This window comes from Polyodon spathula, chromosome 2, assembly GCF_017654505.1.
Source record: "Polyodon spathula isolate WHYD16114869_AA chromosome 2, ASM1765450v1, whole genome shotgun sequence".
Lineage (NCBI taxonomy): Eukaryota > Metazoa > Chordata > Actinopteri > Acipenseriformes > Polyodontidae > Polyodon > Polyodon spathula.
In genome coordinates, this window is record NC_054535.1 from 50,619,952 (window position 1) to 50,638,715 (window position 18,764).

The 18,764-nt window shown below is 39.5% G+C and overlaps 1 protein-coding gene across 4 annotated transcripts in view; it reads right to left on the reverse strand.

The window, feature by feature from the left end:
- si:ch211-161h7.4 (centromere protein C) overlaps positions 1 to 12,029 on the reverse strand; it is a 73,705-nt gene extending 61,676 nt beyond the window's left edge. For 2 of the 4 annotated variants that reach the window (XM_041224524.1, XM_041224505.1), the window contains exons 1-2: positions 8,829 to 9,309; positions 2,030 to 2,079 (exon numbers count right to left, since the gene is read on the reverse strand). In XM_041224524.1, the coding sequence (XP_041080458.1) occupies positions 2,030 to 2,079; positions 8,829 to 8,852 (74 nt within the window). In that variant the 5' untranslated portion in view covers positions 8,853 to 9,309. Of the gene's footprint in view, positions 1 to 2,029; positions 2,080 to 8,828; positions 9,315 to 11,712 lie in introns of those variants that run through there. The other 2 variants (XR_005947237.1, XM_041224515.1) reach the window with 2 other exon arrangements.
- Between the last annotated feature and the right edge of the window lie 6,735 nt (positions 12,030 to 18,764).

The following is an 18,764-nucleotide window of genomic DNA, read 5'->3' on the forward strand; positions in this document are numbered from 1 at the left end:
AGTACTCCAGATGTCACCCTGAAAAGGGTGATTTGGGCTTGTGGCTTTGCCTGAGGTTTTTGCTTCTGCACCTGGCAGTAGAACTTGTTAAAGCTCCCGCTGCATGAAGCAATGGGGCGGTTATAAAGAGCACCTCTGGCTGTAGTTGCAGCTGGGTGTGCCGGTCTATGAGGCTGCTGGGGCCTTGGGCACCAGTTCGCACCTGGTTTGCATATTGGGGGTGGAACACCAGCTCCTTTGTGGACTCCTGCGCACGGTGACTGCGCTGACACATCTTATCCACTGCGTATATCCCGGCGTAATGGGGCACCTAACACCGGTGCTTTATCCATATCAGGCATGAGTGTCTGGGAAAGCCAAAGCTGCCTTCTTGTGGCTATCAAGGCAGCCAGGTTCCTGCCCACAGCCTGCCCATTCAACTTGGGATACACAGAGCAGGTTTTTGTTCACCAAACACAGCTCCTCTAGCTGCTGTGGTAATGGTCTGTGATTCTCCAAAAGCAATTTCAACAAATGTGATTTGTACGCTATTGTAATTAATCAGCCTTGCAGTGAACGCACCGGCTGAGTAAGTGCTCTTCAGAATTTTTCTTTAGGTGAGAAGTGGCTTACCTTCAGTCAAAATCAGAGCATTACAGAGAGATTTTTCAGATGGTCAATTTATAGATGATGTTTAGTGACTCCCTTTAGTGGAAAATGCAGTTTAGCCTGAAGATTGAAAGTAGCTAGCCTGTTGCCAAGGTAGTTTCGATGTTGGAAATATGAATTTCTCTTGGACTTACCCGATTTTCACTGGAGTTTCTTTATCAAGTATGCACTACAGAATTGTGGAGATCTGTTGCTATTTGACAGCTCGCGCTGGGGTAGCGCTCTGTTGCTGGTATTAATGAGCGTGTGTTTCCCATATCAAACATCTGTGCGACATGGGAAATATTAATTGGATGAGTCCATTGAAAAAATTGCTCACCAGTTAATATATTCATCTCACACACTAGCCCATGCAGTATTCTATACAGGGTGATTAGAAAGTAAGTTTACCACATGAAATGGTGCGCTGATGTGGTAAACTTACTTTCTAATCACCCTGTGTATTGTGTTTGCTTGGGTAACCATGTATGTGTGTGTATACAAGTATTTTATCTTTTACCAAAAATTGATCATTCAGGAAATTACTTTAATTAGGATGAATTCATGTTAGACATGATTTTTCCCCCCTATATATGACAGATGTCTAACAGTTGCAGCAATAACAGGCAGGAGGACTTAGAAACACAGATTACCATTTCAACTAGTCAACGTCGCCATCATCAAAAAACAAACAAAAAAAAAATCCAAAACAGAGGAAGCCATTATTGCAGCTAAATTAACACTATGTGACGTAAGCACCACATCTGAAATGTTTGTGAAGCACAGAAGCTTTCAACTAGCGCTGTTCGTGAAGATAGTTTGTTGTAAACATTTAGTTACACACCGCTGGTAATCCTTTGGTCATCTTGCATATGGCTCTCACCCTATTGACAGTGTTGTGGCAGGTGTTTATTTTTTGTTTTATTTTTTTGACAAAAGAGCGTAGCATCCGTAAAAATCAATAAAGGATTAACACCACGGCAGCACATGACCTTCGCATAGTAGCTGGAACGAGGTAGCAGACACAACCGTAATATTGTTCATCATTTTGAAACTGAATGTTTAAAGATTTTGGTTCTTCCACGATCTGTTCACTGGGGTATGTTCATTTTTATACCAATCCTTTCCAATCCTTTTTATTATTAATTTCTTCAAAAATCACCTAACCTGATGCAGTGAAACAAATACTGGGGGGGCGGTGAGGGTAACCAACAGTAAAGTTCAGACTTGTTGTAGACTTGTAAAGAGATTTGTTGTTTTTGTTTTTTTAAAATACACCCTTTTCATTTAATAAACAAAGAAACAAATAAACAAACATACATATAAATCAGTAATGCCCATACCATACTTTGTAATCTTAGGGTAATTAAAGCCAGTGTTTTATAAGAAATTATTGTATTACCTTTCAGCAACCCCATGATTTATATACCGAAGCCGAACAGGGGCCCGTGCCTACAAATTAAAAAAAAAAGAAGAGAGTCAGATACGACAAGTCAATCACTTCCATAAATTTTTGTTCTGAAACAAAAAATAAAAGGACACACACTTTTAGAATTTTAATGTACTATAAACCAACATGAAATAAGAAAATATTTATATATGGAGCAGCAATAATGCCCAATACATACCAGGAAAGTTAATTTAATAACCTGTGCTAAGACTTAACAGCTGCAGGCAGACAAGTTTTCTCTTTTCTCCCACCTTGAAGACTTCTGGACAGTCACTATTAGTTACTATATCAGAAGGTAGTTGCCAATGCAATCCCAACCACGGGGCCAAGAAGCCACACATTTGGACATTTGATATGGAGCATCATTTGTGCCAAAACTATTCATCAATTAATCCATCAATGAATTTGTCAATTAATCAATTTGTGCACAACTGATGTTCATAGAACATCAATTCAGAAATGATTATCTGAATTCGATGAATTCATCAATTCATGCAATTCAGAAATTAGTCAATTCATCCACATGAAAGGCTTGATGGCCCTCTGGTGAATCGACTGCTCCATGATTAACCTGCGAATTAATGAATTGCTCACTGTCAATCTCGCACTGTGCAAAAAGGCAGCCAATGAGAATCCAGTCTCAAGCAAAACTGCTTCAGCCAGTAACCTTATAGTTTACTAGAAACGGTGTTTCAATCACCTTAGCAACAAAAATATATAAAACCATTTTTACTTTGATGTACACTGAACCGCAAAATGGGGGGGGGGGGGGGGGGGGGGGGGGGTGACATAACCATCCAAGCAAAACAGCTGCAACTACTGCCTTAAAGGGTACATCAGCACTACATGAAAAATAAAACAAACTACTCCACCTTGCTGTTCCGGATGTATTTGGTCTTTGTATAATAATCCGTATGCGCCCAAACATCTGCATAATTCCACACTACTATGTTCAAAATCACTGTTCTCAAACATCTCTTCTGAGCCAAAAAACATCTTTCAGACTGTACATGTTTCCTTTGGATGTTGTATTATCATTAACGTTGCATTCAATAAAAAATAAAAATGTCTGTGCTGTGTAAGCAGTTGCAGCAAAAAGAAAACCCAAGTTGTTTTAATTTCCAACTAATGAAGGGACCTACCCACAATTATAGCACTGTTATTTCAATATATGTCCCCAAAGTCTTAGACAGCTCCAGCTGATTCAGAATGTTTGCAGTATGGACACAAATCAAATAAACTAGCAAATGAGATTCGCAAACGATTTATTTCCTTTGGGAATGAGGTCTTTGAGGATGATCCAACCTAAAGAATAAATATTGCATGTTTTCATCCTTTCTATTTGGATTTTATTTTTGCATTTCCTGACAACACATGCACAATCATCTACACACCATTGAGTGGGAAAGTTGAATTTGGCCACAAATTCCATCTCCCTATCAGTTTCTCAACAATCTGATGTTGAAATATTGTCTGCCATTATTTTGGACATTCCGTGTGTACAGTCGCAATGTGTTGCTGAGGAAAATTTTAATTTAAACTGTTAATGACATAACTTCGATATGGAAATGGAACGGTATGTTTCTTTCAGTTTGTAGATTTTTGCTTGCCATTGTAACTATCTGTTTGGGTGTTTTTGTTATCAGACACCTTGGGGTATACAAAAATTACAAAAACACCAAAATCAGACAGTTACAATGGCAAGCACAAATCTACAAATGGAATTAAAAACACTGTTCCACTGCCACAAGTTACAAGGAATTACAGGCTGAATTGGACCCACAAATGTTATTATAATGGAACCTTACGGTGCATAGTAAATTATGCATCATGTGCACTTCCATTACTAAATATCAAAGTTCTGTCATTAACAGTTAGGACCAGCAAATCAGATGCGAGAGAGAGATATAGCAGAATTAAGTGACAGACATGAGTGAGCATGCGTGTGTGTGTATTTGAGTGTGACTTATTTTTCATGACATTATATTGAAAAACCTGAACTAATTTGAATACATTTTACCTCAAAGACACACCAATAGTTCTGGTTGTTCACATATTCATAACGTTTTTAATATACTTTTATAGAGGGGGACAAATTTGCAGTACCACCAACCTTGCATATCACATTCTCCGGTATCACCAGGGGGGCATGGCCTGTTTGCGTGCCTGTGTTTTACAGCAAGATGTTACAGTAGCACGTCAAAGTAAAAAAATAACACAGGAGTAAAGAATATGTTGTGTAAGCCGTACTATAATCCAGTGAATTAACTACAACAATGGATTCCAAACAGCAGTTCAACTTAAACGTTGTTTTGTTTACTCCCGAAAATAGTATATGAAGTTGACACCACATTTCAGAGGTTACGTGTACGCAGAATTCTGTTAAATACGCAGGACATTTTAATAAACCGCAAAAAAATAACAGCAGTGCATTTTTAAAACCAGATGATAGACAACAGATTCCATTTTCATCTCTATCCAATCATGAATTTTACATTACGAAGTAGTTTTATGCAATGCAACATGTAAAAATGGTTCCACTGCTCCCTGCATCCTCTGGTATTAGAGTGACTCAGTAAACTTTATCAGAGCATCTTAACTGTTGGCACTCAGCCAAGACCTTAGACAAATAAAACACATGCTCAAAAAATCAGTTTAAAGATCATGGATGAGGCCTGCAGGGTTTTTATTGAGATTTATTTGCAAAACTTGCAGCAATTGTGTTACCTGTATCTTGTACCAGAACAGGGTTTTAGAACACAGTGCAGACCAGCAAACACTTGTTTACATGAGGATCATCGAAAACATGACAATTTCAATGGAAGCGCCTGAGAATTATTAAGACTGGAAAAGACCACAAGTTATTTTTTGACTTGGGTGTTAAAAGGAACATTTAAAAACTTTTAAAAACAGCAAAACTGTAAATGATGTTGACAGTTACCCGCAGAGACAATGGTACATGTTCTACAACAGATTTTTACATCGTGAATTGACGGATTTTCAAAAGAGAATGTTTCATGGTACGCTCGTCTTTGTCTATTTCTACTACCATTATTTATACAGTGTACTGTTTAACATGTTAACCTGAAATTGTTACACTGGAAAATAACAGAACTATGTTGCTGCAATATTCAGATGTTATGGTTGAAAACACTAATTTTTTAGATGGTATGCTTTTTACAAATGCACATTTGAAGGCTAGCGTGACCACTGCTGCATTTTATTAGACATGTTTTCATAAAGTAATAACATTAGGTTTACTTGTGCCTTTGTGGAGCTGAACGAAACCAAACAAACTGAAATTTAACTTTAAACACTTCAAATAAAACAAAAATGTGGACAAGGCGCTGTAAAATGAAGGGGAAAAAGTTTTTTGGTTCTCATTTATTACATTCCACAAAAAGTCGCAACCAAAAATATACAATCTATATAAAAATCACTGCACAACATTTACAGCAAGTTAGGCACTGTTAAGCAAGACATTTCAGAATGACATGCTTGCCTTTTTTCTGTCATGAGATTCTCATTAGCGCTAAAGCAGCACAAAGCTTTTTTGACCCAGATAGCTTTCCAGAGATCACTATGCTTTCACGCTCATAATCTGGTTTGTTTACTTTTTGCTGTCTAAAACTTACTCAAGAGCGGCTGTTTTGATCCTGTGTTTGTTATACATTATATATATATATATATATATATATATATATATATATATATATATATATATATATATACACACACACACACACACAATATATATTACATCACACACATGTGTTGTGCCAGTTTGAGTGTAATTAGCACAATATATCACTATAATGTTTGACTTTTCACAAAGCTTTTTCATTTGCCATGTTTGAATGCATGTCAAAAAATATTTGCTACAATATTCAAATATTTGACTAAGAAACTAACTTGAACGCTGCATTTATAACAAACTATGAACATTTACATAGTAATCCCCCACCTCACCTAACAGAAGGAAAAAAATGAATAACAGTACTAAAATTCCTAAGAGAATATATGTTTGGCATCTTCCTAGTAGAAATTGCTAGAAAACAGCGATTAGAGTAACTAGACAGGGTTTCTTGGCCACCATCACTAAAAAAAATGTTTTGTAATAGCTATCTTCCCACTAAAAATAGATAGAAAACAGTGATATGAGTAACAGTCGTGTTACTCAAATATATTTTAATACCCATACCAGTAAGAATGGGCATACTAGTCTGATGTTTGCCCACTGCAGACTTACAATATTTCTCCTGAAAATGTATATTCAACTGCATATTTCACAATTACATATCGATTAATAGATGTGACTACCAAAACACAGTAAAGACCACGATACACTATGCGATTTCCGTGCGATGCAATCGCATGCGATTGATTGCAACCCATTGCAAGCTATCAAGCTGGGCTCTATTTTTTTTACAATCGGATCTGATCACCCTGGACAAGCATCCAATCAGTGAGCAAGGTGGAGTCAAATGACAACGTCTAGCAGCTGACTGTGACATCAGGTTGTTGTATGCTCCATACCTGTAACGAGTCAGGATCCACTCCCTGGTCCAGACAGTTCTGTTACAGCGTACTGAAGATTTCTCCTTTTTGCCACAATGTACATCATGGTTGATGCAGCAAACATAACCGCAGCTTGTCTGCCATCACCAGTGCAAAATACTAAATGGGTGTGTATTTATAGATATATTTCACACTCCAGACCTTCTCCCTGTATTTTGCATTTGCTTTTCTCCTCAATCCTCAAATTGCCACTTCCAATCCCCCTCTATATAGTGCATGCAATTGCATCCTATAGCATGGTGTTTCACCTGGAGCAATCGGCTGCTATTGCTTGCAATCAATCCCATGCGATAGCATTCCACGGAAATCGCATTATGTATTGTGGCCTTAACAGTAAATACAGCAGACATTATTGTAGTGGCCTCTAGTGTCTGTCAGAGTAACTGCAGGCAATCACCCCAGTCAACCCATCTTCCTTTTAGTGTGTTTTTTTTTTTTTTTCTTCATTTCAATGAAATTCGAGTTGATTCTGTTCTGGTTTCATTATTTCACTGTGCCATTTTTCTTCTGAACTACTTGTACTTTATCCAATTCAGGAAATGTATCTTCATACCATTCAACCGTTTTTCCATTAAATATTATTTAATTCTGGGTATGCCATGTTAATGGATATTTATAGATATTAAATGTTATACAATTAGGACAGGTAAGTGTCGGATGAATTTGAATCAAAGGTGGTGTGTGTTTAAAGGTTGTGTGGGATTAATGAATGGCTGATAGAATGCAGCTAACCAATCAGAGAACAGGACTTTTCCAAGCAGGTTTATAATTAGTTATAATATACTTTCCTGAAAGGTGTACAGTTACAGCATGAATTAACATGCAGCAGTCCTGCTTTCTGGGATACCACAGTTGGCATTGTTAAATCTAAATTCACAAAGAAAATAATGCTATGTTATGAAATGTCTGTGTATAATCCTGCAACTACTCCCTCATTTGTCTGTCCCTGTATTTTCTGATTTGCCAAGAGCACACACGAAATGCAGTGGAGCATCTCCTTTCTGTAGTCAGCGATTGTGATATCTGTACAAATAAACGACAGGAACCACTTCAGACATCACGTTTTCAATAATGAAATTATGTAAAGTTTTATGGGTCGCTGTTGGTAAATTGTAAATGAACAGCTAATGAAAAAGACCTTAAAATGACTATCGGATCATGCAAAAGCCATTCAATGCGCCATGCATGTGAAATATGCAGAACACAGTATAGTGGGAAAGAGGAGCGTTATACAGAGTAGTAATGTATATATTTAGCATTTTAGTTATTTTCGGTGGCAGTAGTCTTGAGGAGGTATTTGCCGTTTATGAAACATGTATACTATTGTGCAGTAGGTACAATAACACGCTAGCTACTGAACGTCTAATAAAGCTGAAAAATTATAAACCTGGAATTTGGCAATATATTTTACATTGTCAATCATGCACTAATCTCTTTCTACATAAAGAACACGGCTTTTAGAAGGCGGGTAGTGTGAAAAGACATTGCTAATGGCCAATCGTCAATTTTTGTGGACCTACGTAATATACCGTCAATACACTAGATAGAGTGACTTGGATGGGCTGAAAAAAAAAAAAAACCACTAGTGTATAGATACGCGGGAGGTAATGGGAAGTAAAACAGTGTGTTAATTCTCAAAATTCTCAGATTAAAAATGTATACAGAGTTACAGTGCCTGAATCCCAAATGTGGACATCCTCACTTCAACACTCATGCAATTTATAGAAACTGGGTTTAAGTGTTTATTTTTAATAACCAAAATAACAGATTTTGCCAAATAATAATAAACACGCCCACCTACCCCTCCCAGAACCAAAAAAACAAGCTCTAAATTATGGCTTCTAATGCTTAATCCCGAAAAAAATTGCTGTATTTTTGTTTGGATATTTAACTAAAAACAACCTCAGCATCCGCCAAAATAAACCCACAACAAAAATGAAACATCACAAAACAATGTAACGTTTCTTTCCACAATAATACTATACACAGAATTATAGAGATTAGAAACAGTCACCGAAGGAGTCTCCAGCTCCCAACACACACAAAAAAAAAATGTTAAACTCAGAAAAATTAATGTTATTAAATATAATTGACGGCATATATACCACTGTGTCCGCGGCTTGATATTGTTAAAAACAATAAATAAATAAATAAATAAATAAATAAAACGTACCAGGGTTGGCAGTTTGTTATTCATTTTGTCCAGGTGTAATTTGCTTTCCTCTGAAAAAAAAAAATCGTGTCCGTGTTTTCTAGTAACCAAACATCGAGCGGCTCATTTCACCCCATACTATCGCCAAGGATTAGGAACCATCTCTGTCGGTATTTGACTTCTGTGTCATTAAAAACGTTACTTAAATTTAATAAACTTTATTAATCCGTGAATTATCTATGTATTTCCACCTCGCGCGCTTTTTGAACTGCACCGATAACAACAACACAACCTTGGAACAAGAATATTCAGAGAGCATCACGGGATAGAGACAATTCAAGCCCGCCAGAAGAGGTATGACACCGTCCGGTTTTGAGGATGGAACCGCACAACAGTCTCGCGTTTTGATTGGTTCATGTCTGTCACATGACTATGTCGTCACACGAGAGGAAAAGCTTGCAGGCATTTTAATATTGCGATCAGAGGGAGAAAGAGAGCGAGGGATCTGTTTTATACAACTTTTTAATTAAAACATAACGTTGTATTTTGCAGTACTAATATAACAAACAATGGGTTATTACTTTATATGAATTATCATGATATGCACGCATGTAAGATTTTTTTTTTTTTTTCTGTAGTGGTGTACTTTTTTTCTTTCAAACAGCCTATATCTATAATCGTTTGCGCGATGTATTTTAATAACAAATATATACACTATTGCAGTTGTATTTTTTACATATAGACTGCCCCGGTTTTCATTTACGTCCCAAATTCTGGGCCGCTTTGCTTTTCAGAAAACGTCACAAATTCTGGGCCGATCTGCTTTTCAGATAACGTCACAAATTCTGGGTCGCTTTAGTTTTTAGATCATTTTCAAATTCAGCCCAGTTTTTTGGGATATTGTGCTTAGCTGACAGTCGAGTTTCTAAGTCAGGCATGCACAGTTTACCATAAACTGTATCGTGAATTCATTTAAGAGTAACTCTTAGTACACGAATCAAAGTTAATGTATTTTTTACTCTTCCAAGAAAACACTTAGTTTATGAAAAAACTGAAATAAAATGTAAATGTTAAAAAAAACGTATTTCTTATTACAATGAAGAAACTACATTACACTGAAATAGATACATGCAAATTAAAGCAGTCGTTTTCCTTTATTAAAGGCTAATATTAAAACACATTTTTGAGAAGGAACATGGTATTCCAAAAAAAAAGACATTTCATTTGCTTATGTAATGTCCATCAATATATTGTAGAATGTGTGGTTCTTTTGGAGACAGAAATGAGACTGCAACCATGAGTAGATGAAGGCTGTTTATTTTGACAATAATTAAATAATCACAAAGTGAGAAAAGAGGACTGGGAGTGGAAAGTGAAAATAAATGATTGTAGTAGTTTTTCTTTTAGCCTACCCTTCCCAGTCTTTTCCCCGCCTCCTCTTTTGCTCCAAACCTGCACTCCCCTGCACACATATCAACACGCAACCCCTGCACGCACACATCACCATGCAAGCTACATGCATACACCCACAATGCAACCCCTGCACGCATACACCCACCATGCAACCCCTGAACACTCATACCACCATGCAACCCCTGCACGCACACACCACCATGCAACCCCTGCACACACACACCACCATGCAACCCCTGCACGCACACACCCACCATGCAACCCCTGCACACATACACCACCATGCAACCCCTGCACGCATACACCCACCATGCAACCCCTGCACACATACACCCACCATGCAATCCTTGCACACACACATATATACATTCCTTGAACAAAACTGATCGCTTTACACTCACTGTAAAAAAGATGTAGTAAATACACTACACAACACACATTTCTGCCTGGAGAAGCAAATAACAAATGCAGAATTAGCGAGAAACAATAGGGAGATTCATTAGGTGTTTTAATTAAAAAGGGTGCAACATAAATCTGGTGATAAGGAGTACAAATCACACTATTGCCTTTTGCATGATGGCGGTTCAAGGCTGGATTTCCAATAGCTTTTGAGCTCTAGGTTGGCAAAAAAAAAGAGTAAATTGGGGTCCTTTCCAGCTGGGGACACGTCGCTTGGAGGTGGACCCCCATACCAATTTTCAAGTCTCGGGGACCCCCGAAACCCGAGATATAGCACCCTGAAAAATGTCTATGGGCAATCCCATTATAAAACACCTTTGAGACAACGCCCACCATCTGGTGGTGGGGTGATTTTCTTTAGCTGAGAGTCATGTGCACATAAAGAGAGTGCTCCCTAGTTCCTTGCCCTAGGGTAGTCATGGAGATATGAGGTACGATAAGCGATCACCCCCTCCCTATGGCAAATCCCATTATCGGGCTAAGGCTCGGCAAATGGCGGTCGTGAGTCATACGAACTCGAAAGAACCCAATTTCTTTAGCTAAGACTGTTGTACAACTACAGAGTTCTTTGGCACAGGAATTGTGGACTTCTGTGCATCCAAATACATGTAATTAAAAGTTTTAAGAATTGGGGGGGGGGTGGGGGTGTGGGGGGGGGGGGTGTTCATCTGATTATTTTTCATTTTATTGCAACTGTGGTATCGTTCAGTTGAGCAAAAATTGTAAAGGGGTACATAGCCCTGCTATTTAAATGTATTGTTTTGTTTATTTTTAGAACGGGGTCTCCCACTATGCCCCGTATCCTGTTATTTTGTGTTTGTATTAATGAGAGAGAGAGACTGATTTACAGTTAATTTTAAAAAATAATTTAAGGCGATTGCCCAGCCTGACCTATTTGTGTTCGTGATTTATTTTTGTTTAAATATTTTAGTTTGCACTGTGAGCAGTGTTTTCTGTTTGTTTAAATATTTTACTTATTTTTGTGTTTTGAAATAAAACGGCGCAGACCGCGTCTTTCAACTGCAGTACTTACCTTTGTTGTTTTCTGTTCCAGCTTCTGGCCTGACGTCACCGCAACCTCATCCTGTCACACGATACTTGAGCTGAAACTTCCAGGTAGAAGGGGTACACTTTCAAAAAAAAAGATTGAAAACACATGGCCTACCGTATAAACTGTCAGGAATAGATAAGGAAAATGTTGACTAATACAATACAAAAAGATTTACTTGAAGTTGTTGAAGGACACTGGTGTCTTAAACCCAGAAGGTCTGATAAACCCCTACACATGACTCTATAATAATGGACATTACATAAGCAAATGAAATGTCCTCTTCTTTTTTTTTTGTGTTTTTTTTTAAGTGTTTTAGTATTAGCCTTTAATAAAGGAAAACGACTGCTTTAATTAATTTGCATGTATCTTTTTCAAGTTTCTTCATTGTAATAAGAAATACGTTTTGTTTTTTTTGTTTTTTTACATTTACATTTTATTTGCTTCTTCATAAAAAAAAAAAAATTCTTTTAGAGTAAAAAATACATTAACTTTGATTCATGTACTAAGGGTTACTCTCAAATGAATTCATGATACAGTTTATGGTAAACTGCGCATGTAGGATTTAGTAACTCGGCTGTCAGATAAGCAGAATATCCCAAAAACTGGGCTGGATTCGAAATTGCAAAATTTGGGACGTTATCTAAAAACCAGAGCGGCTCAGAATTTGAGACGTTATCTGAAAATTATAGCGGCCCAGTATTTGTGACGTTATCTGCAAACCAAATCGGCCCAGAACTTGAGACACTGTCAAATGCAAAGCGGCCCAGAACTTGCGACGTAGGGTCTAAATGAAAACATTGGCAGTCTATATTTAAAACTGTGACAAAACTGCCATAGTGTATATATTTGATATTACCATGCATCGCACAAACGATTATAGATATATGCTATTTCAAAGATAAAAGTACACCACTACAAAAATAAAATTAAAAAATCTTACATTCGTGCATAACATGATAATGCATATAAAGTAATAACCCATGGTTTGTTATATTAGTACAGCAAAATACTACGTTATGCTTTAATTGAAAGATTGTGCAAAAGCAGATCTCTCACTCTCTTTCTCTCTCTGATCGCAATGTTAAAAATGTCTGCAAGCTTTTCCACTCGTGTAACGACATATTCATGTGACAGACATGGACCAATCAAAACGCGAGACTCTTATGTGGTTCCGGACTGTGTAATACCTGTGTCATAGCTCCACCAGAAACATACAACTCTAACGTGCCACCTCAGTCAGATTCGTATAATACCGTAAATAGGCGCATCAGATTATGCATAAAATTGGATACAGTTTTTGAGAGCTTGACATTTTACAAATATATGCGCATACTTGTGTGATTACTAATTCCAAAGTAATCTGCAAAAAAAGAAAAAAAAAACATTTTGGAAAAAATAGAATGTTGATGTAAATGAAATTACATTATTGTGTTTCACACTCTTGTAAGAGGTGACTAAAGTAAGAATGAGGTTAGTCATATTCCCTTCATCCTTAAAAATCACCTAGAGGAGAAATAACAATTTTAAAAAAATACACATTGTAATGTTACATACTCATAATAATGAAAACTGAGAGCCAAGAAAACATACTTTGATCATTTTGATATCCATGAGGTTGTCTAAGCTTAGTTCGGTTAATATTGTTTCATTTCATCATGGAAAATTCTGGCTTTAGCATGAGACTCCTGTCTAAGCTTAGAGTAATACCAGGGATGCCTGGTCCAACTGTAAAGGTGAGATCCTCTACAACACTTTTGTTGTTTTATTTGAAAGACTTGCTTTAAGTATTTACTTTTCAATGTTTCCCCTCAGATATAAACTGCTTTTAGATCAGTAGGGTTTAGACCTAATAAAATCTGGAAAGGGTGAGTTAGTCAGGGAAGCGCAGGTTTGCATCCTGGCTATGTGAAGACTGAATCCACTCACCCTACTGGCCAGGTGCCCAGTGAGCTCAAGCAGACACCTGCAGGACTGGCTTTTGTCCTCCAAGGGCTAATAGCTTGTCAACATCTGCTGTCAAGCTCCTGGGTGTAAAGAGACATTTGGCTTGGCGGTGGGTTTTGAGGATGCCCACTGACCTTCAGTTCTGCTGAGCTATTGTTGGGAGTTTCTGCAGTCAGGAGATTCGAAATGAAAAAAAAGAAAAAAAAGTTGGTCTCAGCTCTCCAGTGCAGTTTTGAAAGAAACACATGTTATGCAAACAGGTATTTTCATTTTTAAAAATGATGTCTGATCCTACTCTATGTTAAATATCTGTTTGCACACTTGCTAAGTAATTTTACCTGGAGGGTGAATTTATCTCCACTTGTTCACTGTCTTCTTTGCTGTCAATAAACAATCAGCTGCTTCCTCTACTGACTGACACACTTTGACCTGGAAGACAAGGCAATCAAACAGAGTACTTTCTTTAACCTTGCTATAACATATTTCTTTAAAAACTGCACATTTGAAACCTATGTACATAATGATAGTGTAAAATAAGTAATATTTATGAAATCATTTTTTAAGCTACAGTTACTTGAAAACACAGTTTGCAGTACTGCATGTGGCTGCTTACCTAAAACATTCATCTACTGTATCAGGATATTTTGTGTGGCTCTGTGAAAACACTATCTTGATGTTTCTTGAAAATGGATCCCCTCCTGGAGAGCAGTGGTGGCCATATACAGATGTGCAATCACTTTTATATAAAATACATTGGCTACATCTTCCCTATGGATATCTCCACCTTCCAAATTTATGAACATCATTACCGTTTGTGGAAAAGTGGTTAACATTGTACAGATGATCAATTAACAGACAGACAATTATAATACAGGTGCAAAGTTGTTTAATGCGTTTGTATATCCAGTGCCTGACGGCAAAACAAACCATAAACAATAAATCATGCTAAATAATAGAGCGGCGTGTATGACTTAAATTTTACTCACCGGGTTTATCGCGAAATAGTCCCATTCTTTAGACACCCACATCAAACACAAAACACATACACAAGTCCATTAGTGAGTGAATTAGTGCTCAAGGTGCAAATACAGTTTATACGTGATACAAGTGCAGTGCTGTTCCGGGTTTGTGCTGGCCCTTGGCAACAGCTCCGGAACATATTAGCAGTCTACTAATAACAAGACACAATTAGGGACGAACAAACAAACACTCACAATACTTTTACACTAATCACAGGTCCTTCCAGGTTGTTCTCTAACCAAAACGAAGGAACAGATTATGTCGCTTTTTTTTTTTAACCCTAGGAATGAAGTGTCAGGCCAAAGAGTCCAGGGTAATCTGTTTCCATTACTTAGTGCCCTCACAGGTCAGGAGGGAGATTTATCTTTCTGTCACATATCCCACCGCTCAGAGTGGAGCCAAAGGAACACTCGGATGAATTTACCTTTCCTATTACTCTTCCCTCCCGGGAAAAATAATCCTCATTTTGGTGGTCTTTCTCCGCATGGTGTACCACGTATTACATGAAGGGTTGCAATGCTAGATACCACGAGTTATCTGGGCATTGCTCTCCTTCATTGGGCTTAACCACTTGAGTGGGTCATGGTCTGTGAAAAGATCAAATAAATATCCCAGCAAGTGGTATCGTAAAGAGTGAGTATCCCATTTAATGGGCAAACACTCCTTTTCGACCACGGAGTAGTTGAGCTCCCAGTGGAGCATTTTTTTACTGATATACAATATCTGGTATTCTACTCTGTCAAACTTTTGGGACAAGACCACACCCAAACACACATCCGATGCATCGGTGTGGAGGATGAATCTTCTGACGAAATCAGGTGTGATGAGAGTTGGGGGCCAGCAGAGTGTTCGCTTAATAGTATCAAACGCCCCGATACTCTACTGACCATTTCATTAAATTTGGTGCACTCTTTTTAGTGAGGTGGACTAAAGGGTTAACCACTGTGGCATACTCAGAGATAAAGCGGCGGTAATAACCAGCTAATTCCAGTAGGGACCTCACCTGAGTCTTGGCTTTGGGGATCACTGCGTCTACCAAAGCCTGGATTTTGGTGACAACGGGTTTCACCCTTCCATTCCCCATAAAATATCTCTATTTTGGCAAATGCGCACTTTCCCAAGTTAGCTGCCAGCTGGGATACCCTTAGAGACTGAAGGACGGCTGTAACTCTAGCCAAATGCTCTCACCAGCTGGAGCTGTAAATAACTACATCATCAATATACACTGCTGCATATTCATGACGTGGGCGTAAAACCTGGTCCATCTGTCTCTGAAAGGTAGAGGGCAAACCAAACAGCATGGTTTTGAAATGAAACAGCTATTCAGGGGTTGAAAATGCAGTTCTCTCTCTAGAACTGTGGGTTAAGGGGATCTGCCAGTATCCCTTTGTTGGGTCCAGAGTAGAGATAAACTTTGCCTTTCCCAAGCTATCTAAAAGTTCGTCCACTCAAGGCATAGGGTACGCATCGAATTTGGCAATAGCGTTTACCTTCCGGAAGTCCACACAGAAGCAATTGGTGCCTCCTGGAAGGCTCAATCACCCCAAGTTTGAGCATGTCCCATACCTCTTTGTGAACGCCACTTCATCGACTTTCCGGGATCCGGTAAGGTCTCTCTCATACTGTGACATATTCAACCATGTTGGTCCTGCAGGGCAAATCAGAAAAAAAACATTGCTGAACTGAACCAATTGATCCCCAAATGATTTTAGTGCTAGGGGTCTCTGAACAGGGGCCTAAATCATCCTGTACATCGCCTGGGGCTATAAATAAGGCCTCCCTTGCCTGCTAGGGCTTTAATAAATTTATATGATAAATTACACGTTCATTTCTAATTTCATAATTTTCCTTTCCTATAGCCCGAATCACTTCATATGGCCCCAGATCGAGGATGCCGTGATGCTGTCGGCCGTACAAGAGCTTGAAGGGAGAGAACCCTATCGAACCCTGCGACACACTCACTGCAAAAAGGAGGTAGGGAAGATGCAATGCCCAATGTTTTTGCTCTTGAGTTACAAAATGTCTCAGCATCTGTTTCAAGGTCTGATTAAATCGTTCCACCAACCCATCCTTCTGTGGATGATAAACAGATATCTAATGGGACATATTTTTTGTATTTTATATACTTGCTGTAACATTTTAGGCAAAAATTTGGTTCCATGATCAGTCAAAATCTCCTTGGGGATCCCTACTCTAGCCATAATGTGCACTAACTCTGTGGATATTGCACTGGCACTAGTGGACCTCAATGGAACTGCCTCCGGGTATCGCGTTGCATAATCTACCACCACTAATATATGCGTATACCTGTAATCAGAAGGTAGCAAAGGGCCCACTATGTCCATTGCACTGCGTTCAAAGGGGGTGGAGATAATCGGCAGTGGGACCAAAGGGGTGGGGCGCACTCGACTCGGCGCTACTCTTTGGCAGTCTAGGCATGTGGCTACATATTTCGACACATCAGTATGAAGTCCTACCCAATAGAATCGAGCCAATACCCGTTTCCTTGTTTTATCAGCTCTGAGGTGCCCCACAAAAGGGATATCATGTGCCAGCCTCATGACCTCGGGCCGACAAAACGGGGAAACCAATAACTGTGTTACAGGCTGTCCTGTGCCCATAGCTAGGTTTATCCTGTACAGTAATTGCCACTTGATACTAGTGCGGAAATACTAGTGCCCCAGCGCCGTCAACATCCTTACCTTCAATAAACCGGACCTGTCCTGAAGTGTGCACTAGTGACAGGTCATTATGTTGGCCCCACACTATGTCCGCGCTTGAGTGCCACGTCTGGTATATTGGGGCAGGAGTAGCATCTGACCTAGATGGCCCATTCCGACTCCCTTTGACTGGCATTTGTTACCACTGGAGCTGTCTCCCACCAAACCACAGCCTTGTCTCATTAATGCTCCCTCACATTTTCTTATCTGTCTATTTTTATTCGTTTTTTAAGGATGAAAATGGGGGAAAAACATCACCAATTACTTCCCTTTCTTTTCTGCCATAATTACACGTGCAGTCGAAACTGACATTAATTTCAACAATTATTTATAGTTTGGCCGGTATTTATAGTTTGGCCAGTCTCTCTCCGCCCCCCCCCCCCCCCCCCCCCCCCCCCCCCCCCCCCCGACCATTTTCCCCTTTTCAGGTGCCCAATTACATGCCGCCACATCACATTTCATTGCAGTGAGACATGACCTGGCCAGGTGTCCTGCTTGGTTCCACCAAAAACAAGCTGGGGGGGGGCCTGATGGCACACTGGTTAGATATCTGTTCTGTTGCTGGTATGGCAATGGGGCAGAAGCAAAACCTCTACCCCAGCTGTGGGGCAGCCTTGGTCTAAATGAAAAGTATGCAAGGTGGCACATTGGGCTCTGCAGGCTGCGGTGCTCGTGCTGGTGGGAGAGAAAGAGGAGGAGGTGCTCGGCTGTTCCGGTGGACGGGAGCCTTGAGTATCTGTCTGGGCGAAAATCAAGGAGTCTTCAAAGACCTCGGCCAGTTTCACGGTTTTCTCCAGGGTATCGGTTGTGGCGCCGACCACATGGCAAAACTGCTCCACTACCACTGCCTCCCCCATTTGCAGATTGATCTTCTTGGCAGGGGTTAGCAAGTGTACCATGTGGTCACACAACCTTTCCGCGACCACCCTGGGGCATATATCCGGGGATTTTTGGTACTCCATGAATCGTACCCGGTGAGTCTGTGGTGATGTTGAGGCGACGGAGGATGGCTAGCTTCACCAGGTCGTAATTGCCAGTGTCTTCTTTGCTTGATACCTGGTATGCTGCCTGACTCTTCCTGATCAGGCAGGGTCCCAGCTGGCTCGCCCAGAACTCATGTAATGGTGGCTAGCCTCTCAAATGCAACCAGATACACCTCCGGGTCATCCTCTGCCGTCATCTTCAACTCCCGAGCCTTTGAGGGTGCTGCTGTAGGGTGTGGCGTTATTGCCAACCCTACCCTCTCAATGAGCACGGTGAATCACTCCTCTCTCCTTCTCTCCTCTGTCTCCCGTCTGCTATCCAGCGCCTCCAGTAGCTCTGCCAGTGTGTTGAGGTCCTTGATGCCAC